This window comes from Mobula birostris, chromosome 8 (assembly GCF_030028105.1).
Source record: "Mobula birostris isolate sMobBir1 chromosome 8, sMobBir1.hap1, whole genome shotgun sequence".
NCBI lineage: Eukaryota > Metazoa > Chordata > Chondrichthyes > Myliobatiformes > Myliobatidae > Mobula > Mobula birostris.
This window is the reverse complement of record NC_092377.1, coordinates 138,839,589-138,864,238: the sequence shown is the minus strand read 5'-3', so window position 1 is coordinate 138,864,238 and position 24,650 is coordinate 138,839,589. Positions and strand designations below refer to the sequence as shown.

General features: G+C 47.3%; 1 protein-coding gene across 14 annotated transcripts in view; it reads left to right on the top strand.

The window, feature by feature from the left end:
• The window catches only part of LOC140201781 (fibroblast growth factor receptor 1-like), a 214,866-nt gene that overhangs the window by 96,232 nt on the left and 93,984 nt on the right, over nucleotides 1–24,650 (top strand). For 8 of the 14 annotated variants that reach the window (XM_072266459.1, XM_072266455.1, XM_072266445.1 and 5 more), the window contains one exon: nucleotides 18,920–19,118. In XM_072266459.1, the coding sequence (XP_072122560.1) occupies nucleotides 19,028–19,118 (91 nt within the window). In that variant the 5' untranslated portion in view covers nucleotides 18,920–19,027. Of the gene's footprint in view, nucleotides 1–5,061; nucleotides 5,193–18,919; nucleotides 19,119–24,650 lie in introns of all 14 variants that reach the window. The other 6 variants (XM_072266451.1, XM_072266446.1, XM_072266450.1 and 3 more) reach the window with 2 other exon arrangements.

Here is a 24,650-nt window from a genome sequence, read left to right as displayed (position 1 = left end):
CCCTACCCATGCTGGACTGGGGCAGTCCAGTGGGTGCATCTGCTTTTTGTGCTTTCGCATGATGTGCCACGTGCATTGGTTTGCGCAGGCGGCTAACGTGTCAGTGCAGGATTTGTCACCATGTTTGGGGATGTGTTGGCAGTCATTTTTGTGTAGTATAGAGATGGGTAATAAATCCCTGTGCTTGGGGATATTGGGATCATAAATATCCCCAAAGAATATTTACGAACCCAAATTTTTGTTGTAATCCAGTAGTTCCATTAGTAAGTTTTTTTTATAAAGTATAAATTAAACCAGAAACAGTCAACTAGTCATTTATCAACTGCAGATGGTGTAACGGTATTAATATTTCATCAGCCTGGGACGCCAAGTATTTCCAGCATTATCTATTTGTTTTTCTTATTCCCCCCCCCCCCACCCCCATGTCCTACTTTTTTTTGACTGTCAATTACTTGAATTTAACTGAAGTTGTTGTGGTGAGATTTGAACTCGTGCTTCATCGTCTGAAAGACTGGCTGTTAGTGCGGTATCCAGCCATCATCATCTTGAGCCTGGTTCTACAAGACGGGGGAAGATTGAGAGGGATGGGTTCGTGGCAAAGAGGATTGAAAACTAGTTGGAAGTGAGGAAACATTGAATACCTATTTATTTCCTTGCTTGTGAGTCGATTGGTTGAATTAAATTTAAAGTTCTGGGCTGAAATAGGAACTTTGTACTTCCTGCCGTTGTGGTGCAGAATCGAAAAGAAAGTGAGTCTTTGACTGTAGCTTTGGAGCTTCAGGTTTTTTCGTAAGGGAGATTGATTTTGGGGTTTTGGAGAGTTGTGGGTGATGAGGATTGGCCTAGAGAGTGAAGCTGAGATATCACTCTCCTTGATTAACACAATTGGTATGAAAGGCTGATTGCTACTCGTGCTGTTTCTTTAAATACTGCCCTCTTGGGCCTCTCGTCCCTTTATTGCTTCCTCGGGTGTTGACCTAGACTTGGGCTGCAAGGTAACTGGCTTTCTTCATCCAGGGAGAACTGGGAATCTGTTCCACTTCCACACAAACCCTCTCTAAAATCTATGGATCCTGGGCCTGACAGTGGATGAAGGTAAAATACATGACATCAAATCCCCAAGAACAGACACTGAGGCACAGAATGGCGCTTTGAAAATTATGCAATAGTGCTTCTCTGCTTAAGTTATCACAGAGCTTCCCCAAATGTTGCGCCTTCTATCTGTGCACAGATAGGTCGGCGCTTGGCTGGTTCTGTTGAAACAGCGAGAAGGACAGGTGGGGAGGTTTGGACAGGTTTGAGATTGCTCAAAGTAGATTTGTATTTTAATTTTTAATTGAGGTCAGAGTGAAATAGGCCCTTGGAGCTATGCTGGCAGCAACCCACTGCTGGCTGAGTCCTAGCCTAGTTACAGGCAAATTCACAATGACCAATTAGCCCACCAATCGGTAGGTCTTTGGGAGGAAACCGGAGCACCCGGAGGAAACCCATGTGGTCACAGGGAGAATGTACAAACTCCTTACAAGCAGCGGTGGGGGGGAAGGAATGGGAATTGAACCCAGGTTACGTGTACTGTAAAGTGTTCTGCTTGCCACTACACTACCATACCATGTACTTTATTATCAAAGTAATGTACGTAATACATACTCAATAAATCCATAATAGAATAATAATCATAGTAGAATATGGTGTTACTTTGTTAGGAGTCGGAGGGTAGTGGGGAGGGACTCAGTGATTCCTCCTGAAGTGCCTTACTGGAGAAAGCTAGAGCTGATTAGCTCTTTGAGGGAACAAGTAATTTAAGCAAAGATAGATTCATATATTGGAAGTGAGTGTGATTTATTATTTCAGTGGTTGCAGGAAACCTACTGTCTAACCGTGGCTGAGTTGTAGCCAGTTTAATAACAGTTTGTAAATAGCAGTGTTGAATACTCCCCGCCAGTGCCACAGTTCAGCCTCGGGCTCTTTTGCTCTGTCGGAATGTTCTGGTATTCTGGAACAGCTAGAGTTATTCTCTTAAAACAAACTTCTTAGTTTGATTGATTCTCAGAGAAGAGACAAACACAACCGTGACCAGATGTTCTCCCAGCAGCGACCTGGTTTTTAAGATGGTAGCTATGTAGTTGATTTAATGCCCAGGGAGTGGGGGGGCGGGGGGAGAAAACACGACCTTTGTTCTGTTTAAATCTTTGATTTGGGCTGGAACTGCTCAAGTCACCATCATCCTGTGAGAAGAATTAAACTGGCTGGATCACTGATTCTGGTATCCTTCATAAATCCAGAATAATTCCAGACTCTGGCAGATTAAGGGAGCTGATTTATTCCTCCCCCCGCCCCCTTATAATAGTTTGAATGTTGCTGAGTGTCAGAGCTGTTTGTAACTGTTAAAATTAGGGTTGGTTTTCACTTGAGATTGTTAATACATTTTGCCTGGGTTTAAGAGTGCATGGACCCTCTGAGGTCAGCCCAGTGGGGTGCTAGCTTAGCCAAATCATTGTGGGGAAGTTGGCAGGGGGAGATGATTCCGGGCGTCATTCAGAGAGGGGGGGTCTGGTCCAGCACAACCAGCACCATTGTGGGACAGGTTGCCCTAGCTTTTGCAGTGGATTTAACCCGGACTGTTAGTGAATGAACCGTAGCGATGCTGGTGCTAAGTCAAGTATAGTATCTGGGATGGTGGGAGAGTTGTCTTGATTCCCCAAGACCTGTTGTCCAGCTGAACCTTGCTTTTGAGGAGGTGAAGTTGCTTTGTTGCACAAAAGTGACCCACTAAACATGCTGAAGAATACTCTAACCAACTCCAAGTGGCATCTTTACCTGGAGTGGGATATTGAGATGATGGTAATGGTGTCATTGGCACGTCCCAGTTCTCTCTCCCTCCAGTAAACATCAGAAATAGAGATGTAGTTTGGGGGGAGGGTGCAGGGAGGGGTTGAAAGGTTACCAGGCAGGTGGGAATGCGGTTCTGGTAGGTCAGTCATTATTTTGACAAAGCCAGTTTGAAGGGCGGAGTGGGCTGGTGCTGTTTCTGGCTCGTGTGTATGAGCGACGAGTACTGAGTTCATGCATATCTTCAAAAACCAGAGACACTCAAATGCAGTGAACAGAAAGTCAGGCAGCATCTGTGGCGAGGGCAAAACAGGGTTAAGGTTTCGGGAGATTGAACAGGGAAAGTGAGAAGTGAAGTATGTTTTAAGTTGCAGAGGGGTGAGAGGGAGAGCAGAGGGCATGCCTACGCTTGGGTAGAGACTACGACTATTTGGACAGCATAACTGGTTCCAATGTTGACTGGTTATTGGAAAATAAGTCTTGTTGGTGCCCATGACAATGTGGCAAATCTGCCAAGCGACCTCCGAAAACAATCCTGAAAATACTGCTCCACATTTCAACTATCACTGGAGATCTCAAACAAGGCAAGCTTTTCGTTTATTTTTAATTAGCCTCATTTTCCTTCACTCTCTTTGCTCTGCTTTCTGTGCCGGAATCAGCAGGGATTTGAAATTTCACTTATTTCCTGATTCCGACCTGCTCATTTCCATCATCCACTGAGTTATGGGCTTATGCAATCATTTGGCATCCCATACACCGTGTAGATACCAGGCTGTTGAGAACATGAGTTACAGCAGGTCCCCTCTGCTCTGGAGGAAGTCTGCAAGCAGCTTTGCGAACAGTCAGAGGCTGACTAAAGATTCCTGGCTATAAATCACGCCTTTATTGCAGATCCGCTCGTGTTGCGTGGCTAATGAGCAGGTACGGCAAAACGACCGCCCTTGCGTCGGGAGACCTTGAGGAAAGTGATTTTCAGTCTTCAATTCAGAACAAGGAAGCCTTGTTTTGAGCCGCCACAGGGGCTGAATAAGTGGTGGCTCGACAGCTGACCGGGACTGGAACGGTGGCACATGCCTATGGCTGCTGTCAGCTTCTCTGTGGTGGGGTATTTGCTAGGGCCTTGGAGATCAAGCCATGGTGTTGGGGAAGAGGATCACAAGGCCTTGCTTTTGGGCTTGCCCTCCTCAGGCTATTGCCTGACCCTCCGCCGCCCCCCCCCCCCCCCCATTACTCTGAATTGTGCTGGTGAAGACACATGGAAGGGGGATGTTCCTGAAAGTGACCCAAGAATTCTGACTCAGTGACCAAGTGAGGGGAAAGCTCCCAGCACCCCATCCAATGTGTCAGACTGACTCCAGGAGGCCTGGAACCGATTCACCTTGTTTTTGTTAAGTCCTCGTGTCACCTTCCAGCCATTTTTCACAGAGGAGGGAATTTGTGCCGAGATCAGAAAGGAAGCCTCCCACGCATGCTCTTCTGAGCGATCGATGCTAAATCTGTCCTGCAGGTGAATCACTTTGCCTGCGTTCCGACCCACTGTCCCTGCCCACCCATTGACGGCTCTTTGCATGTTGACGTGCCTGTGTTTTGCTCGCTGTGCAGTACTGCTTGCTCACAGTCACCCCGCTGAAGGCAGCTATGTGAACGTTGCTCGTCAGGATAAGCACCCAACCCTGACTCAACCCCCTCCACCCCTGGTGAGCCATGTCTTGAAAAAAGGATTTGGCATTTCTTCTTGGGAGCTTTCATTGGCAGGTGATTTACAGCTCCACTGCCCCTCCCCCATGCCGCTGCCCCAGGCTGGAATTCCTGGAGCCAGAGCTGGGTAAGTTGATTGATGAACTTCTGAAGAGTGGGAGAGGCAGAACTCCATGCCAATGACTGATCCACAAAGATTGAAACTCACTCAGTTGCATGCTTTGGTAAGGGATGGAGACAGACATATTGGATGGAAACCTCATTCCTTGGAGGGATGGGTTATTCCACAGTGGCAAGTATTTCGTTGAGGGTACCTAGGGGCGTGGGGAGTTGCTTCGGTTAAGTGAGGCGTTGGGTACCCTTGACCCATTTCCCTCTGCTGTTTCTCAGACCAGAGCGACGCTGGGCTGGTTTGGGGTGCAGTGGAGGCGTGGGAAGTGTCAGCGCTGGGGTCGGGGGAAAGGCTGCGGATAAAATTGCTCATGTTGTTTCCTGATGCTGCCACTAGTGAAACAGTTCTTTGTCTTCACGTAGCAGGGTCGCTGGAGGTCTGAAACACTGGCAACCTCAAAGACAAAGAGCAGTTCCAAATGCGGCAACCAAGCTTCCTCACTTAACGCCTTCCAAGCTACTTGGTAGCTGAGACAGACTCCCTCCCAAAGCAGGTAACTGGCACAGGCTGTTCGTGGAGTCTTGCTCAAGTAACAACTGTGAACAAGCCACCTTTTCATGGTGCTATTTCCAGCGTGTAATCATCTGGCTAATTAAAATGGACAGGGAGGCCAGTCCTTCGGGATCAGCTTGATGCTCCAAGCCGCACGCGTGAGTTTGACTCCTTTAAGGATCTGCCTCCCTGGCTGGTCAGTCAGCAGGTAGGAGCCACGAAAACGTGTAACACGACAACAGAAGGATATGGGCACGTGTCGGCAGAAGAGATTGGTTTAGTAGGCCATTTGATGACTAATTGTATTGGTCTAGCACACCGCTGTGGGCCGAAGGGCCTGTTCCCCGTACCGTTCTATGCTCAAAGTCTAATTCACTCCAATCCCATTTCACTCACCCCGCAATTTCTTCAATGGCCCCACTCATCCTTGCATTCGCCTACACACTAGGGGGTGTAGCAGCAACCAATTAGCCTCCAACTGCATTCTGAATTAAACCTTATTAACTTATCCTTGCTAATGTTATGGTTTATGTTCTGTGTGTGATGTATATTTTGGGGGCGCACTGTTGTCTGGAGGAACGTTGTTTCGTTTGATTGTTTAAATATATACACAATCAGGTGACAGTAAACTTGAGCTTGATGCTGTTGAGATGGACAAGGAAGCCAGAGGGCCCGAGGGAAACCCGCACAGTCACCGGGAGAAGGTTTAATCTGACTACAGACGGTGCCTCAGCGGTCAGGATTGGATCTGGGTTGCTGGAGCTGAAAGGTGGCAGCGCTACCCGGTGTGGCGCTGTGCTGTCCCAAAGCTCATGGGTGCTTCACAGGGGGAAGATATCAGAGCTGAGCTTGATCCAAATGTCCGTGGCCCGAGGAACTGGGAACAGGTCTCCCCGCCCAACGAGCCGCACTGTCCAGCAGCCAACCTATTTAACACTGACCTAATCACAGGACTGTTTACAACGATGCATTAACCTCGTAACCAGTACGGCTTTGGACTCAGAGCACCCGGAGGAAACCCACGCGATCACAGGGAGGACGTACAAACTCCTTACAGATAGCGTCAGAATTGAACTCCAAACTCCGGAATGTCCTGAGCTGTAATAACTTCGCGTTACCGCTATGCTACCATATAATGGAAATTGTACAGGCACTCAGTGTTGCTCTCACTGCTGTTGTACAGTCCTGGAATACTGCGCAAGGTTAGTCCTGACACATCACACACAAAACACTGGAGGAACCCAGCAGGACAGGCAGCATCTATGGAAAAGAGTATAATGGATGTTTCGAGCCGAGGCCCTTCATAAGCCCTGCCAAAGGGTCTCGGCCCGAAACGTCGACTGTACTCCTTTCAATAGATGCTGCCTGGCTGGCTGAGTTCCTCCAGCATTTTGTGTGTGTTGCCTGGATTTCCAGCTTCTGCAGATTTTTCTCTTGCTTGTCTTTACACATCAGCCAGGGTGTGGGGGCTGCCAGGTTCGTTGTGCACGATTATACATTTCCTCCCCATCCTCACAGAGCATCTGCCGGGAGTGTTGACCCCAGTGATTCCCTGATATAGGACAACACTGATCAGAATCTGGATCAGGGTCAGTATCACTGGCATGTGTCATGAAATCTGTTGTTTTACAGCAATAGAACATTGCAATGCTTAAAAAACTACACTTTGCAGTAAGAAGTATATTTTAAAAATTAAATTAGTGGTGGAAAAAGATAGGAAGAAGTATATAGTGAGGTAGTGTACATGAGCTCATTGTTGTTCAGGAATCTGATGGTGGAGGTGAAGAAAATGTTCCTGAAACTCCTGTATCTCCCTCTTGATAGAGGCAATGAAAAGAGGGCAAGCCCTGGACGATAGGGGTCCTTAAAGACAGACGCTGCCTTTTTGAGGCATTCTGGATGCTGGAAGGGAGCACTAGCTACACTTACACTGCCCAGTTCTGCTCCTGTCTTTTGGCTTTGACCCATGCTCCCTCCAGAGGCTATTTGGTTGGAAGGACAACTTGGATTGTAAGATGTGAAAAAGAATGAGAACACTCTTCACTAGAAAAAGAATGGAAAATCAAAGTCCCTTCCTTGAGGCAGCTGAGAAAGAATTTAAATTAAAGTGCCTGATTTAACCAAGTGCAGGTTTAACTCTGGTTGTTTTAAAGGGTAACCAACTAACCAAGATCTCCCTCACTTTCCTGAAGGCTCTGTTCTATGAGCTGCACCAAGCTAAAACATTGCCTGGTCTGACATCCCCTCTTATGTTATGCTGGGAAATTTTTAACCTGTCCCTGGAAAGGTTCTCCTGTTCAGTTGCTCTTGTTTTCAGCTGAGCTAAAGTTCCCCATCTTTGCACCCCACTCTTCCACAGGATGCTGTTCACTTCTGTGACATCAGCTGCCCTCAGCCGTCAGCAGTGATGAGTGGACCCAGGCGCACAGAGTGCTGGAGGAACTCAATGAGTCAAGCAGCATCTAGGGAGGAGAATACAGTCGACATTTCAGGCTGAGATCCTTCACTAGGTCTCATCCCGAAACATTGACTGTTCATTCCCCTCCATAGATGTTGCCTGACTTTGCAGAGTTCATCCAGCATTTTGTGTGTTTGTGTGTGTGTGTGTGTTTTAGTTATTCAAAATTTCCAGCATTTGTGTTTATGCTGAGTGGGCCCTCTGTGCTTTTGTTGTCAATTCTGCCCAACTCCCCTGAATTATCAATGTGGGGCCACAAGCCAGGAATATGGTCACTAGTGAGGACCCATTGGCAGCTTGGGTTGGGCATTGGAAAAGATTCATTTGTGACTAAGTCTTTATTTGGCTGGCAATGATCAAACAAGGCCAGTACTTAATGTCCACCCCCGATCACCCCTTGAGAAGGTGAGGGCGAGTCACCTTCATGATTCACCATAGTCCACATGGTGAAGATGTTCTCACAGTGCTGGGAGGGAGGGAGTTTCAGGATGCAGAAGTTGGGGGTGTTGCTGAGGGTATGCTTGGTGATTGACACAGACTTGATGGGCTGAAGGGCCTTCGTCTGTGCTGTGTGTATCCACAAAGCCATAACTCTGGGCCTCTTTGGCATGGCCAGCATTTATTGTCTATCCCAAACTGTCCATTGTGAAGGTGGAAGTGAGGTGCCTTCCAGAACCAGTGCAATCCTTGGTGAAGGAGCCTTCAGTACAGTTCCAAGTCGATGTGCTGCGAGACCTGGAGACAGGGATGCCTCCACAAGTCTGAGGCTATTGTCATCCTTGGGTAGAGTTTGAGGGTTTGGGAGGTTGTTGACCACAGTGGGGTTTGTGGCACGGTGTCTTGTGGGCAGAATTGTACTTTGAACAACAGGATATGGGTTCAACATTTAGTCCACTTCTTGGCCCCTCTTGTCTGGTCAAAGGTTCGGATGATTGATGACTTGTGAGGTGGGAATATATGGAGTGTGGCCCCCTCCATACCTTGTTCAAGGTCAAGTGTTGGAGGACTTGTTGCTGTTGTTTGACACCACTCTCCATTCCAATGCAACAGAGCTCCAGTTTGAAACTAATCCAGATCAATTTCCAATTTCCTGTGTAAACAGTGCTGTGGGTTCCAGCAGGACGTCAGCAGAAGGACGTATCTTTATATAACCACAGTTTATCTTTTAATCTGTCAGCCAAGAGAAGTTCGTGTTTAACTGTTTGCTGTTCTTGGCGCCAATCTGAGGAAGTAGGAGAGCTATTAATAGAATTTCTTTGGGGGGGGGCGGAGTCTTTAAAGAGAACTTCAGAGAGAAGATTGGATCCTTCACATGTCTACCATATGCCAAAAGTCTTCAGCTCATTTGAATACCTTCACACTGGTGGTTTCCCGACCCCCCCCTCTGCATGCTGCTTTGACCATCATTTGCACCAATTCAGCACTAGTTCTATTTTATACTCTCATCATCTCTCCCAGATTCTACCACTTGCTTATCCTGGGGGGCAGGGTAAACTATCAGCCCGCACGACTTTGTGACGCCGGAGCACACCGGAGCACCCGGAGGAATCCCGCGTGTTCCTGAGGAGAGAGTGCACATTCCACATAGATTGCTGTAGAGCTGGGGATTGAACCTGAGTCTGTGGAGCTATGAGGTGGCAGCAGTCCCCACCGGGCTTTGCCCTCTCTCTTGGCCCCACGGAGAAAGCCTGTACCTCCTCTCCACGCAAAGATGCCAGGTATCTGAACACTTCATTACCGAAGAGCAGGTGGAGTTGGTAGGGCTTTGAGGCGTTAAAACGCCTTCACTTCTACCTCAATACATTTAAACAGGTGGGCGTCTTACGACAGGGTTCCCTGCCAGTTGGGATGTTTCCAACTCAACCCTCACCCCTGATAGCAAGACTTGCCCTTCACTGCCTCCTCCTGTCCAGGAGGGGTTCGGACCAGCAGAGGCAGGGGTCAGCCGGCCTTTTTATACTTGGTGCCTGTATGATTTCCATGCGCTCACCCCTTCCACCTCCCCCACCATTCTCAGTCCTACCCTCCCACTTCCACCCATTCTCTTGAAGGCGCCATCAGAGACCGAGAAGTTGCTGTGGGTGGTGTTGGTGCTGGTGGCTGTATGGACTAGGGGGCGGGGGCAGCTGGTAAAGTGTAGAGGCCACCTCCACCTCCAGATCTGAGGGCTGAGCCAATACCCCCTACACACACACACACACACACACACACACACAGAAACACATTGGGAATCCTGACCCAATCCTGGCAGTGGGACATCCAGTGGTTGCTGGGTTGAGGGAGTGTGGGGTTGGGGGTAGTTGGAACGAGGAGTGAGGATTTTGTATACTGGGCAAGTGCCAACCTACCACTCTAATCCAGCTGCCCTCAGTGGATGGAAGCTGGGGAAAGAACGATTTAATCTGCCTCTGACACGGACTGCTCTCGAGAGACCAAGAGGCCAAGCAATTCTTGCCGGATTATTCATTATCCAGTATCCCCAGCCAAGAGCAGCCTTTCTGTGTAGCTCACTCTTGAGTCAGGGGAGGGCTGTAATTATTACGTGGCTTCTCTCACTGCCAAGAGGATCTTCACAGACTGGGCGGGCGTGAGTCTGCCCCTAACAGTTGTGCACAGAAAATTTATACTTCAGGGTGGAAAGTGCTTCTGCGCTCTCCCCCGCCTCTGTTTATTTTGCAGCGTATAAGGCTGACTTAAAGCAGCAATCTGCACAACAGCTGCTTGTAAATCAGCCAGCCTCTGTTCCCTGCTCTTCCCCGAGTTTCCAGAGACGAGCGAGTTCAGATGCGTCGTGCAAAGGCTTGGGTGCAGCGAGCAGCCCTCCCTCCACTTTCCCAGCGTCTCCCAGCCAATCAGTGAGGTGCGGGTTTAGCATTTCCAGGCTGGCACGGCGCCTGAGACACCTGTGCTGCTGGAGAATCACTGCTCACTTCATCCCCACGCTCCCCTACCAGAATGGAGGGGCTTCCTGTGGATCAGTCACCACTGCAAAGCTCATAGCCCGTTCCTGAGTCTCCTGACACGCTGAAATTTTCCGAATTTCTGACTGCCTGGCTGATGCAAAGTAGAAGGTGACTTCACAGCAGCCAGTTAGCAGAAATGTGAGCTTGAATTACTAGGCACTCAGATCATCAGCACACGGCGACTGCGGGAAGAAAATTAACCAAAGTGGGTGCGGTTTGCATTTGATAGAATTTTTCCTGCTTCTGGCACCTGGTAAAGAAAATATTGAACAATATATCTGGGCTTCTGTTAATCTTGAAAGTACATCTTGTGGATCAGTTGTGTGCACGTGAGTGTTCCTGGCCTTCGGAAATGGGTGAAAGCACGTGGAGGCAAGTTGTGTCGAACCTTTGTCGGACCACGTCTGCAGTTACCACAATACATGCTTCCATAATTTGAGTTGGTTACAAAGTAATTGATGGGTTAAGGAACGCTATTTGCATTATGCAGGCTGCATTGGTGTAGCACCATCGGGGAAACCTGTTCAAATCTGTACTTTGAAGGCAATTTTGACCTGTTGTACTGCAACACAACTTTCTGTAATGTGGGGTTTCAGAATCAGGTTTATTATCACTGATTGGTTGTTTTGTGACTGCACTGCAGTGCAATACGTTAAAAAAATTTGTAAATTATAATAACACAGAAAGTAAATAGAGCAAAAGAGGAATAGTGAGGTCATGATCATTGTCTGTTCAGAAGTCTGATGGGAGAGGGGAAGAAGCTGTTCCTAAAATCTTCAGGCTCCTGGACCTCATCCCTGATGGTACGAATGAGAAGAAGGGATCTATCGAATGGTGAGGGTCCATAATGGTGGATACTACTTCCTTGAGGTGCCTCATCAGAAGTTTCTTAGGGATGTAACTCTCTCGTTAGAGCAGAACTATCTGTATTCCTCAAGTGCAATCACTACGTTTCAGGAAGGATGAGAAGATCCCAGAAAGCGTGGAGGTGACTTACTAACAGGGTTGAGGAATTTCACCTCCAAGCCAGGGTTGTTGGGTTTTAGACTGAGGGGGAACATGGGGTTAACACAGGATTGTGGCGCATTGGTGTGGATTGGTTCATTTTACACATGGTGGAGCATGCTGACTCCTTTTTCTCCAGGTCTTCTGTTCTTGAAGAAGGCTGGCTGAAAACTGAAAATGCTGGAAATGGCAGCCACTATGACAAGGAACGAGATTTACATTTCAGGTCGAAGACTGTTCCTCAGGGCGTAAGGGAAGGGATGTAATAGGGTAGGCCAGATTCTGATGGAATTAATCGAGGGAGGTTGTTCCCATTGACGATGGCTTGAGTCAACAGGTACAGAATGAAGATGGCGGCAATAAATGGATGTGAAGCAGATGCGTTTTACAGGGGGGTGGGTGACAATCTGTAACTCTTGTCCTGTGCTCAACATGGGGTTGGGTGGGGCCTGGAGTGTGAATAACTCTCAGGGTTGCAAGGAAGGAACAGAGTAATGGGATTGTGGGATCACTCTACGGTGGTTAACATGGTGTACAATACTGTGGTGGCTGTGTATTTCATCGAGCTATTGAGGCATATACAGTGATGGTAATACTCTTACTCATTCTTGTGTATGGGTGACCCTGGCAATGCCAGCATTGTAAGACTATAAAACCATAAGACATTGGAGCAGAGAAGAGGAATTCTGCAGACGCTGGAAATTCAAGCAACACACTTCAAAGTTGCTGGTAAATGCAGCAGGCCAGGCAGCATCTCTAGGAAGAGGTACAGTCGACGTTTCAGGCCGAGACCCTTCGTCAGGACTAACTGAAGGAAGAGTTAGTAAGAGATTTGAAAGGGGGAGGGATGGAGCCAAGAGCTGGACAGGTGATTGGCAAAAGGGATATGAGAGGATCATGGGACAGGAGACCCAGGGAGAAGGAAAAGTGGGGGGGGGGTGACCCAGAGGATGGACAAGGGGTATAGTCAGAGGGAGAAAAAGGAGAGTGAGAGAAAGAATGTGTGTATAAAAATAAATAACGGATGGGGTACGAGGGGGTGGTGGGAGACATTGGAGCAGAATTGGGCTGCTCTGCCTGTCAAGTCTACAGTGCCATTCCATGGCTGATTAGTTATCCCTCTCAACCACATTCTCCTGCCTTTTCCCTGTAACCTTTGATATTTGTTTGATCAAGAGCCTATTGACTTCCCACTTAAATGTACCCAACGACTTGGCCTTCACAGCTACCTGTAATGAACTCTACAGATACACCATACCCCAGCTAAAGAAATTCTTCCTCATCTGTTCAGAATCAGGTTTATTATCACCGGCATGTGACGTGAAATTTGTTAACTTAGCAGCAGCAGTTCAATACAATACATAATCGAGCAGAGAGAAAAATATATATATATAATAAAATAATAAATAAAATAAAAATAATAAACAAGTAAATCAATTGCGTATGTTGAATAGATTTTTTTAAATGTGGGAAAACAGAAATACTGTATATTAAAAAAGTGAGGTAGTGTCCAAGGGTTCAATGTCCATTTAGGGATCGAATGGCAGAGGAGGAGAAGCTGTTCCTGAATCGCTGAGTGTGTGCCTTCAGGCTTCTGTACCTCCTACCTGATGGTAACAGTGAGAAAAGGGCATGCCCTGGGTGCTGGGGGTCCTAAATAATGGACACTGCCTTTCTGAGGCACTGCTCCCCTAACGATGTCCTGGGTACTTTGTAGGCTAGTACCCAAGATGGAGCTGACTAGATTTAAAACCTTCTGCAGATTCGTTCGTTCCTGTGCAGTAGCCCCTCCATACCAGACAGTGATGCAGCCTGTCAGAATGCTCTCCACGGTACAATTATCGAAGTTTCTGAGTGTATTTGTTGACATGCCAACTCTTTTCAAACTCCTAATAAAGTGTAGCCGTTGTCTTGCCTTCTTTATAACTACATCGATATGTTGGGACCAGGATAGATCCTCAGAGACCTTGACACCCAGGAACTTGAAACTGCTCACTCTCTCCACTTCTGATCCCTCTATGAGGATTGGTACGTGTTCCTTCGTCTTACCCTTCCTGAAGTCCACAATCAGCTCTTTCGTCTTACTGATGTTGAGTGCCAGGTTGTTGCTGCGGCACCACTCCACTAGTTGGCATATCTCTCTCCTGTATGCTCTCTCGTCACCGTCTGAGATTCTACCAACAATGGTTGTATCGTCAGCAAATTTATAGATGGTATTTGAGCTATGCCTAGCCACACAGTCATATGTATAGAGAGAGTAGAGCAGTGGGCTAAGCACACACCCCTGAGGTGCACCAGTGTTAATTGTCAACAAGGAGGATATGTTATCACCAATCCACACAGACTGTGGTCTTCCAGTTAGGAAGTCAAGGATCCAATTGCAGAGGGAGGAACAGAGGCCCAGGTTCTATAACTTCTCAATCAGGATTGTAGGAATGATGGTATTAAATGCTGAGCTATAGTCAATGAACAGCATCCTGACATACGTGTTTGTGTTGTCCAGGTGGTGTAAAGCTGTGTGGAGAGTCACTGAGATTGCATCTGCTGTTGACCTATTATGGTGATAGACAAATTGTAATGGGTCTAGGTCCTTGCTGAGGCAGGAATTCAGTCTAGTCATGACCAACCTCTCATCACTGTCAATGAGAGTGCCACCAGGCGATAGTCATTAAGGCAGCCCACATTATTCTTCTTAGGCACTGATATAATTATTGCCTTTTTGAAGCAAGTGGGAACTTCCGCCTGTAGCAGTGAGAGGTTGAAAATGTCCTTGAATACTCCCACCAGTTGGTTGGCACAGGTTCTAAGAGACGTTCCTCTATTCTGAGGCTGTGCCCTCCGTGTTTAGACTCCACCACTATAGGAAACATCCTCTCCACATTCACTTTATTCTTTAGGCCTTTCAATATTTGATAGGCATCAATGAGCATCCTTCCCCCCACCTTATTCTTCTAAACTCCAACAGGTAAAGTTGCAGAGCCATGAAACACTCCTGGTACATAAACTTTTTTTATTCCTGGTATCATTCTTGTGATCTTCTCCAATGCCAGCACATCTTTTTGTGGATAAGGGTTCTAAAACTGCTCACAGTAACAAGTGTTTATTGCCTTCTCTCGTTGCTCTTGATAATGCAGTAAGGAGTCACCATCTTTCATTGTTTTCACTGTGAGATGCAGCTGATGAGAAAATGAAGCACCCCATGGGCGGTGGCAGTGAGATGCAGACGGTATTGGCCTAGGGGTGATCATTGGCAAGTCTCACCCATGTCTCCAAAGAGGGAGCTTGAACACAAAGAGTAGTGAATTGAGGGACAGTCCTTTGAGTGGATTACTTTGCCATTGATGATTGGGGGCACATGGACAGTCAACCCCAATTAAGTGTGCTACTGGGGTGTATTTGTACGTTGCACCCCTATAATATTCCTCCAAGCGGCTGTTGTTTGCTAGCTTGAATCCTTCACTTAAATAAATTATGGAATGTTATATCTATTTTCTCATACCTTTGCCTATTGTTGAATTAACACTGCAGGTTAAAGAATGGCACCGCTCCAGCAACTGCGGTCCAATTCGGACCACGGGTGCTGTCAGTGTGGAGTTTTCAGGCTCTCCTCATGACTGCCCATCTCCCCTGTCTTCCCACGGCTCAAAAGGCATGCTGGTTTGTCGGTGAATGGTCCACAGTAAAGTGTCTCTGGTGTGTAGGTGAGTGATCGAGTCTGGGCAGAGTTGATGGGAGTGTGGGGAGAATAAAATAGGCCAGGGTAAAAGAGAGAACTCAGTCTGAATTGGCCTCAGTACTCTACCTTTCAACTAAAGGTTAGCAATGGGGGCACAGCAAGCGAAAGAAATAGAATATAGGTAGAAATCCCAACATAGAATGTTAGCTTTTATTGGAAGCGGGCAGTGTAAGGATGAATCTCTACAGCTACACAAGACTTTGAGACCATCTGAAGGTGGTTTAGTAGAATGTTTTGCCGGTTGTCTTGTGAAAGGTTTGGCCTGAACTCCTTAGAGTTTGGAAATCCGGAGTCATGACCTAAAGGGAATGTCTGAGGCTCTGCAGAGGCTTGGCAGAGTGGTGGCTGAGATATGTTGAGGGGTGGGAGTGAAGGGTTCCTCACTCAGGAATAGAAGTAACCCAGTGAAGAGTCTGAGGTGGAGGAACCTCTCTCGCAGGAATGTAATGCCTTCATGGTCTTCATTCCAAAGAGGTGTGATGGAGACCAGGCAGGAAGATAAATTTGAACCTAATATTGTATAAAGTTGTTGGATTAGAAACAACACCCTATGGTGAATGAATAAAGTCTTCTCAGGCTTCCAGATGGGTACAGATATCAGTTATAATCGACGTTTTGATGACAAGTTCTGCCATCTTCATCAGGGATGATGCCTGGGTATGTCTAGTCCAGTGGTATTTACAGCCCTGTAGCCATCCCTCCTGATTGGTCATCCAATCAGGTTTCCGCTCTCCTACCATGTTTACAATCAAATTCCAGTTCTTACTTAGAGTAAGACCTTCGTCTTCATTAAAATTCTTTTCCTCTAGTTTTACTTCAATGGCTTCCTTCACTAGGTGACCCCAAAAGCCATTGGCATGGCACGTTAGTTTTGTGCCATCAAACTCAATCCTGTGACTGTTGCGAATACAGTGTTCTACTACCACCAATTTCTCCAGGTAACCAAAACAGATACACCACCTGTGCTCCTTGATGTGGATTTCCTCTGGTGACGAGAAGTTAGATTTGTATTTCACCCATAAGAGTCTAATTAGTTACTTTTCATGTAGTTTAACATTCTTGGTGCTTGTTTTTTTTGTGTAATCACTTGTTTGTCTGTAATTATTCAGGGAATTTGCAGTAATTGTAGTATAGCTGCTCAATATTTTTCTGCTAGTTTCTCTGCAGCCCTTGTCACACCACTATCTCATAAGCTGCTCTGGCTCTCAGTGCAGTGCCTCTTTATTTGTCTAGCTTGTATAAGGTGACCACAACAACTTTGTCCGTTGTCTCTTCTTGCCTTTTTGTTGTTTTGGTCTCGCTTCCCACTATAGTGGAGTGAGTTGGCTATTGTCATTTCCTTGTTTTGAACACCTAGTAAAAAGACCGTAACCACAAGTTTTGTGCTTCATTCTTGACTTCCAAGGGACTTTCCAGATCCAACATCCATAATTTGGCAAAGTATGCTGTGGCATGTTGTAGGAGCCTCAACTGTAGAGAAAAAAAAACACCTGTTCTACTGGGACAGGTGAGCTCAGGTATGGTTGAAGAGTTTTGGAGGGTCCGGTAACAAGGAGAGGAAGTAGAGAGGTCCAGAGGGAAATGGGTAGGTGATACCACCATTGAAAAAGCACTCCTTTTGGAGGTGCAGAAGGGCTTGAAGGAGGAGTGGTGGTGTGCTGCAGGGCTTGAGGAAGTTAGATTTGGGCAGAGATGAAGTGAATGAGGCTTGAGTCGAGTTGCAATCCAGGCAACAGCTTCTTGGCTGAGCTGCAGTGGCTGGAGAGTGGAAAACAGGAGTGCAGCCAAGGAGCTCTGGATTACTCAGGACCTGACTTAGCAGTCATGGATGACAGCACACATTCCTGGCATCACTGCGAGTGCTTCGGAACAACAGTCCAACTGTGAAATATGTGACGTCAGTAGTTTACACTGGTGGGTTTCATTCCTGCAGGAGTTGTAATTGTGGTCAATAACCTTGGGATGACTGTGTTTACACAGAGACGACAAGTTGATCTTGATTGTGTGTGTGTGTGTGTGTGTGTGTGTGTGTGTGTGTATACTCTCTGATCTGCAACTGTGATTTTTACTGAGCCTGTATTGAGTCCAGACAGCACTAGTGTCCGGATGTTAGCCCATGGTCTGAGTGTCTGAGTTCAGATATCTGGTGAGTACAAGGGCATTGCAAGTGTCTCATCACACAGGAGACCTTCCATGCACTGCTCTGTGCTGGAAACTTTCTCATTTGAAGCCTTTTTGCTGAGAAAAGGAAAGTTTATTTTAGTAGTGAGGGATGGAAAGGTAATTGGGTGTCATACGTGAATCATTGAAAGAAAACAACTATTAAGTCACGTGGTGGTCACTTGACAACCCATCTCCCCTACAGGGGCACAGACCACTGGCAGCAGCTCACCAGAGTTCCCTGTCCTGGGCCAGTCCTTCTTTCCTCTCTCAGAGATGAGTCCTCTGGAGCTCCTGTTGCCGTTTCTGTAGCTCTTGAGTTTTTGCAGGATGGGGTGGATAGCCACATGAGCAACCCTCCTCCTTTCACAGCATGGTGGGGTTGAAATAAGTGGTGTATAGGACCGTATTTTAGGAGGATTTCTGTACTGTTGGCCCTTTACACAGTGCAGTGAGATCATGGCTAGTCTTTTACCTCTGTGTTGCTTTCTTGTGCTAACCCTATATCTCTGAACATGCTTTGATATCTGCCTCGAGTACATCTTACTCAATGCCTTGAATAGAAAATTCTGAAAATTCACTGCCTGTGGGTGAAGAAATTTCTTCTCATCTCTGTCCTCAGTGGCCAAGACCACCTGCTGATTCTAGATTCCAGAAGAAATTTGAATATCCCCTGCCAAGCTTCATAAGAAGGTTTTAAGTTTCAGTGAATCATTTTTAAAACTGTTGAGTGTGTATGAACATGCTTAACCTCAGACAACAAAGCACCACGTCCCGGGAACCTTGGCTGCACTGCTTCCATTATAAGTAGATCATTAGGTAGGGAGACTAGACGTATAGATTTGGAACAATGCATCTCCTGTACTTAAATCCTCTCACTACACACATCACCAGAACATTTGCTTTTCTTCTTGCTGAGCCTGCGGGTTAATCCCACTGACGGACGTGGTCTCCATATCTGACATCCTAACGTTCGATGTGTCCTAAAGGAGCTTTCTAGTTGTTGGAATCTTAACTTCAAACCAGAACCAGGTTTATATTGCATGAAATTTGTTATTGTGTGGCAGCAGTACATAAAAAATACTGTAAGTTACAATAGGGAATATATAAATTTGCTAAAAAAGAGCAAAATTGTGAGGTGGTTTTCATGGTTCATGAATTCAGAAATCTGATGGCAGAGCGGAAGAAGCTGTTCCTAAAACACTGAGCATGTGTCTTCAGGCACCTGTACCTCCTCCCTGATGGTAGCACTGAGGAGAGGGCAAGTCCTGGATGGGGAGGGTCCTTCATGATGGATGTCACTTTCTTGAAGCAAAGACCCAACACAAGTCACCCTCCTTTTCTGGCACAGGAATGAGGGTTGGTTGGAACTTTGTACTAACTGGAAGCATTCTCCTCTTTTGCAGCTGCAACATTCCCACCTAACCCCTTCAGGTGGCCAAGAATGCCAGTGGGACGGGAGCCCAGACGGTGATAGGTCAGGCTGCATCAGGGAGAGCGGAAGCAGTATTGGAATGATCAGCTGCGTTCACTTGGTGTGCTGGGCTGTGCTTGGCGTGGTCTCCCTCTCCGCCGCACGGCCTGCGCTGACTCTACCAGGACAAGGTAAGAGCTGCTCTCTTCCTGGGGCTGGGTGGGAGGGACACTTCCAGCGACCGGGGATGGGTTCTGTTGGTCTTTTGCTGGCTGTGCCTTCAGTGAGGTGAAGCTTGGTTCATTAAGCTTGAAGAACGTGCCTGCTGGGGAGTGAGAATATCTGCTGATCCAGTTTGAGATGTTTCAGACGTGGTAGTTCTATTGTCCTACCGGCATGTTCAGTTAGGTAAGACCCTCATTCAGCTCTTGAGTTAACCAGGGATTTAAGATGACACACCATACACACCCCAGTAGAGCACCGAGTGGGATGGGGTGTGTATGGTGTGGGTGGAGGTGTGCCCTGTTTGTACTCGGAATCAATATCAGTGGCAGATATCGTGAAATTTTGTTGTTTTGCGGCAGCAGTACATTGCAATACATAATAATAAAAAACGGTAAATGACAATAAGAAATGTATATAAAAGGTAATTTAAATAAGAGAGCAAACAAAATATTGAGGTAGTGTACATGGGTTCATTCTCCACTCAGAAATCTGATGGCGGTGGGGAAGAAGCTGCTCCTGAAATATTGAGTGTGCCTCCTCAGGCTCCTGGATCTTCTCCTTGATGGTAACAGTGAGAAGCGAGCATGCCCTGAGTGATTAGGGCCCTTGGTGATGGATGGTGCCTTTTTAGGGCTTTGCCTTTTGAAGGTGTCCTTAATGCTGGTGGGAGTGGGGGGGGCGGTAAGCGTCCATGAATAGAACTGCCTGACTTTACGACTTTCTTGTGCTCTTTCTGAACCTCCATACTACACAGTGATACAACCAGTTAGAATACTGTCCATGATACAGCTGTAGAAATTTGCAGGTGCCTTGGTGACATACTAAGTCTCTTCAAAGTCCCATGGGCGCTGCGGAGATTAATCCCTTGTGTCACAGACAGAACCCTAAGCCAACATCCCCTGAAACAATAGGCTCTGTTATCCCTCTGCTCTCTGTGGGATCTTGCTGTGCACAGATTGGCAGCTGTGTTTCAGAAGTACATCATCAGGATATGCTCAGGCTGTGAGAAGTGCTACAGAGAGGTAGCTCCTTCGGAACCATAGCGTCTTCCACCTCTGATGTCCTTTCTCAGTGCAAGTTGGGCCCATCAGCATAGCTGCCTGCTGCCCATTTACAAGTAGGACTATTATAGAGGAAGGCTAATGTTCTCACTCTGCCCAGTTCCCTGCACAGATTCCGCTGACTCTGCTGTTGTTGACTTTGCTGAAAAAGCCCGTCACCATGACTTCCCAACCTTGCCTCGCACACTTGGGGGAAAAAATTATACACCGATGAAAATAAATGTATCAGAAACATTGAGATGAGGTTTGGCTCTTGCGAGTTCCACCACCTGGCTTCACATTTACGATGTTAATGTGTCATGGGGCAGATAAGACATTTTGACACAAGGGGCAATGGTGGTACATTAACACTTCTCATATGAAGCATATTTCTGCTTAAACTATGGATGTAAGACTTTGAAATGGAAAACTTTCTTGAATTTGGGCTCAGAAATCCTGGTCCAGTCACTCTACTCCTGCATCTCCCTGCTTCCTCTGAAGACTAGATGCATTCCCCATTCCCAGTCATTAGCAGATCGGTGAACGCAGTCTTTTCATTTTAACAGCCTTCCCGGTAAATATTATTCTTTTGTCTCACATAGCTTCATGAAGTTGAGGCTCTGTGTTTTGCAGAGACTGTGGAGCTTTTTAAGGAGCAAGGCGGCTTCCCGGTCATAGAAATGAGTAGGGCTTGTGGTATGCACAGCCTGACAAGTAGGGATTGTAGTCTTGACTGAAGTGTACAGTCCATCACTCACTCTGCTGGGCTGCATTTGTTCTGTAGTCTGGTAGTCGTTGATTTGGCACATCTTTCCAGCTGTATTCCTTTGAAAGTAGTGGGGGCAGAATCAGATTGTTTTCCATATTCGTGTTTCGACCTGGGGCTGCCTTGTGCGGTCTGGCGAGAGGGGCTACCATGCGGGCACCACTCCTGACCTGGGCCTGGGGCTGGCACAGTTTGTGCTTCAAGTCTGACCTTCCCTCTTGGCATTGATTGCCAGATTTGCTGCGCGTTCCCTTGGAATTCCCTTTTCTGTGTTTCAGAGCATCCAGAAGCCTGGGGTACAACGCTGTTGTGTGTCATGGCGGCTCTGAAGATTGGTATGCATGGTGTCTTTATGGGGTGGTATACTGCGTCCGGTGCTCCCGATGTGGCCTTTTAGATATTGGCGAGACCCGACGCAGACTGGGAGACCGCTTTGCTGAACACCTACGCTGTGTCCGCCAGAGAAAGCAGGATCTCCCAGTGGCCACACATTTTAATTCCACATCCCATTCCCATTCTGACATGTCTATCCATGGCCTCCTCTACTGTAAAGATGAAGCCACACTCAGGTTGGAGGAACAACACCTTATATTCCGTCTGGGTAGCCTCCAACCTGATGGCATGAACATCGACTTCTCTACCTTCCGCTAATGCCCCACCTCCCCCTCGTACCCCATCTGTTACTTATTTTTATACACACATTCTTTCTCTCACTCTCCTTTTTCTCCCTCTGTCCCTCTGACTATACCTCTTGCCCATCCTCTGGGTCCCCCCCCCCTTCCCCCCCCCTTGTCTTTCTTCCCGGACCTCCTGTCCCATGATCCTCTCGTATCCCCTTTTGCCTATCACCTGTCCAGCTCTTGGCTCCATCCCTCCCCCTCCTGTCTTCTCCTATCATTTTGGATCTCCTCCTCCCCCTCCAACTTTCAAATCCCTTACTCATTCTTCCTTCAGTTAGTCCTGACGAAGGGTCTCGGCCTGAAACGTCGACTGCACGTCTTCCTACAGATGCTGCCTGGCCTGCTGCGTTCACCAGCAACTTTTATGTGTGTTGCTTGAATTTCCAGCATCTGCAGAATTCCTGTTGTTTGGTGTCTTTATTACTCACTTAACAGCTTCTTCCCCTCTACCACCACATTTCTGAATGGTCGGTGAACACTACCTCACAATCCTCTTTTGCTTTATTTTTTATTGTAGCGTGCAGTATATTTTTTGTTTTGTCTTGCACTGTAGTGCTGCCACAAATCAACAAATTGCACAATGGCAGTAATAAACTTGATTCTGATTTGTTGATATTCAGTGACCAATGGGAAGCATCCCACCGTAACCTGGTTTCAATCAGCCTTCCACCCATCCATTCGAAGAGGGGGAAGAACTCCACATCTGTGAGGTAACTCACTGCAGTGACTGGTTTGGAGCTAATTTTAGAGGCCCAGTGAGCTAGTTAACACACATCAGTGATGCATGCACAATGTTATGTGGTGTATCAGCCATGAAGTTCTCACCTCTGAGTCAGAGAGATGCAGGTTTGAGTCCCACTCCGGAAATCTGAACATAAAAGTACCTGCTGTCCTCGAGGGAGAGGCAGATTCTGCCCTGAGGAGGAGAGGGGAAGGGCAGGAGAAATGCCCAGTCTGGGGTGATTCAGTTCTGAGTCCTACTGCCGCGCTGGGGTTGTGTCAGATCGGGGATGAACCTGCTCGGGGTCCTCGCAGATGAGAGCCCTGGCACATGCAAATGTAATTCCCAAAGGCTGGCGTGCAGGCTGGGTGCCAGATTAGGAGCTGAGAAGGCAAGCCCTTTCCAGGCGGAGAGGTGGCAGAGCCCTTTCCAGAGCTATGACACAGTCAAGACACTCGGTGACTCTTCTCCGTGTAGCAGGCTGCCCCGACTCAGGAAGGGTGCATGCTTAACAGGAAATTCCACCCTCCCCCTCATCAGGAGGAAGTACTTATCCACATCTGGAGCGTTGCATCTGAGTGACTGTGTGTGAAGTGCGCCGTGTGCGTTGTTAGGTTTTGAAGTGAGATTGCATGAACTGGCCCTTTACAGTGTACACAGAGGGAAACATAAGAGACGGGGGTAGGCTCCTCGAGCCTACACCATCGGTCTGTGGTGTCCGTGTGGAGATTGCACATTCTCACTGTGAGCACAAGGTGTTCCAGATCTCCCCCCTGCCTTCCCCCGCGCGCAAACGAACACACACACACACACACACACACACACACACACACACACATGCACCCATTAAAGACAAGCTTGATTTTTTTTTATTATCTATCCATTTACGGGATGTGGGCATCGCCAGCTAAGCCAACATCTATTGCCCATCCCTAGTTGCCCTTGAGAAGTGAAGATGCGCTGCTGTTTGAACCGACTACCTTTGTCTACCTTGTGTCCCAGCCCCTCCCCCGTGCTGTGAGTCTGGGGCTGAAAAGGGTGATTTGTACAATCACAAACAAGAGAAAATCTGCAGATGCTGGAAATCCAAGCAACACACACAAAATGCTGGAGGACCTCAGCAGGCCAGGCAGCCTCTGTGGAAACAAGTAAACAGTCAACATCTTGGGCCAGAGACTCTTTTCCATAGCGGCTGCCTGGCCTGCTGAGTTCCTCCAGCATTTTGTGCGTGTTGCTGAGAGGAATTGATAGGCTGGACAAGTTTTCCACTTAGAGGAGTTTTGGACAAGTTTTGCAAACTGTTGGGATATAACCCACACGTTAGGTGGGAGGGGGGAGGAGAGAGTGGACCACTCTCCCATGAAGCGATCAGAAACGAGCTCAATGGGTGACTTGAAAATGGAGATTGGTAGATTTTTGCTAGCAAATGTGGAAAACAGAATGAACGGATGGGCAGGGTGGTGGCGGCTGCTGTTTAGAGGGTTCAAGAGGAGGTAGCTGAATGCATAGGAAATGGAAGGCAGAAAGGATTAGTTTAGTGGGGTATTTGATTGCAAATTTAATTAGTTCAGTACAACACTGTGGATCAAGGGGCCTGTTCCTGTGCTACGCTTAAAGTGGGGATGTGTGAAGTTGCGGGTCCCAGCTTTTCAACGCCCTACCTGTGAGTGTTCAGGAAACTGATGGAATGGATTTGCTGGCTGTACTTATCTTCTGCCACGTAGAAACTTGGTTTTCAGCCGCATTTCCATCTTGCAAACTGTTGGGGTTATGGACAGATCACAGGAACAGGTTCCTGCTGTAGTCTGGAGAAGGCCTGTACTCTGTCTGAAAGGATAGAAAAATTAAAATTTTCTTTAAGTGGTCGGCTGTATTTTGTGGGCTCAAACAACAGTGGCAGGCAGTTCTGGAATGTACTCTGAACCTTAACACAAGTAATCGTAAGGAGTCCTTGTTACAAATGCTCTGGGTACAGGATCGAGAAGGCAGTGGTCCAATTTGTCGTCCTCACAGGCAGGTTCAAAACCGGTTAAGCTGTGTTATAAAGTGAATATTCTCCCTGGAGAGTTTGGGGCATAGGGAGGGACGGAATAAAAAGTGAGGGTTACAGGTTGGAGCACAGTTCATTTTATCGTGAATACAGCAGCGCCATAGACCGTTCTGATCCAGTGAGTCCCCGCTGCCCAATTCCAGCCGTGTGACCAGTTAACCTACTAACCCACACGTCTTTGGAATTTGGGAGGAAACCAGAGCACCTAGAGGAAAACTACACAGTCACAGGGAAGTGTACA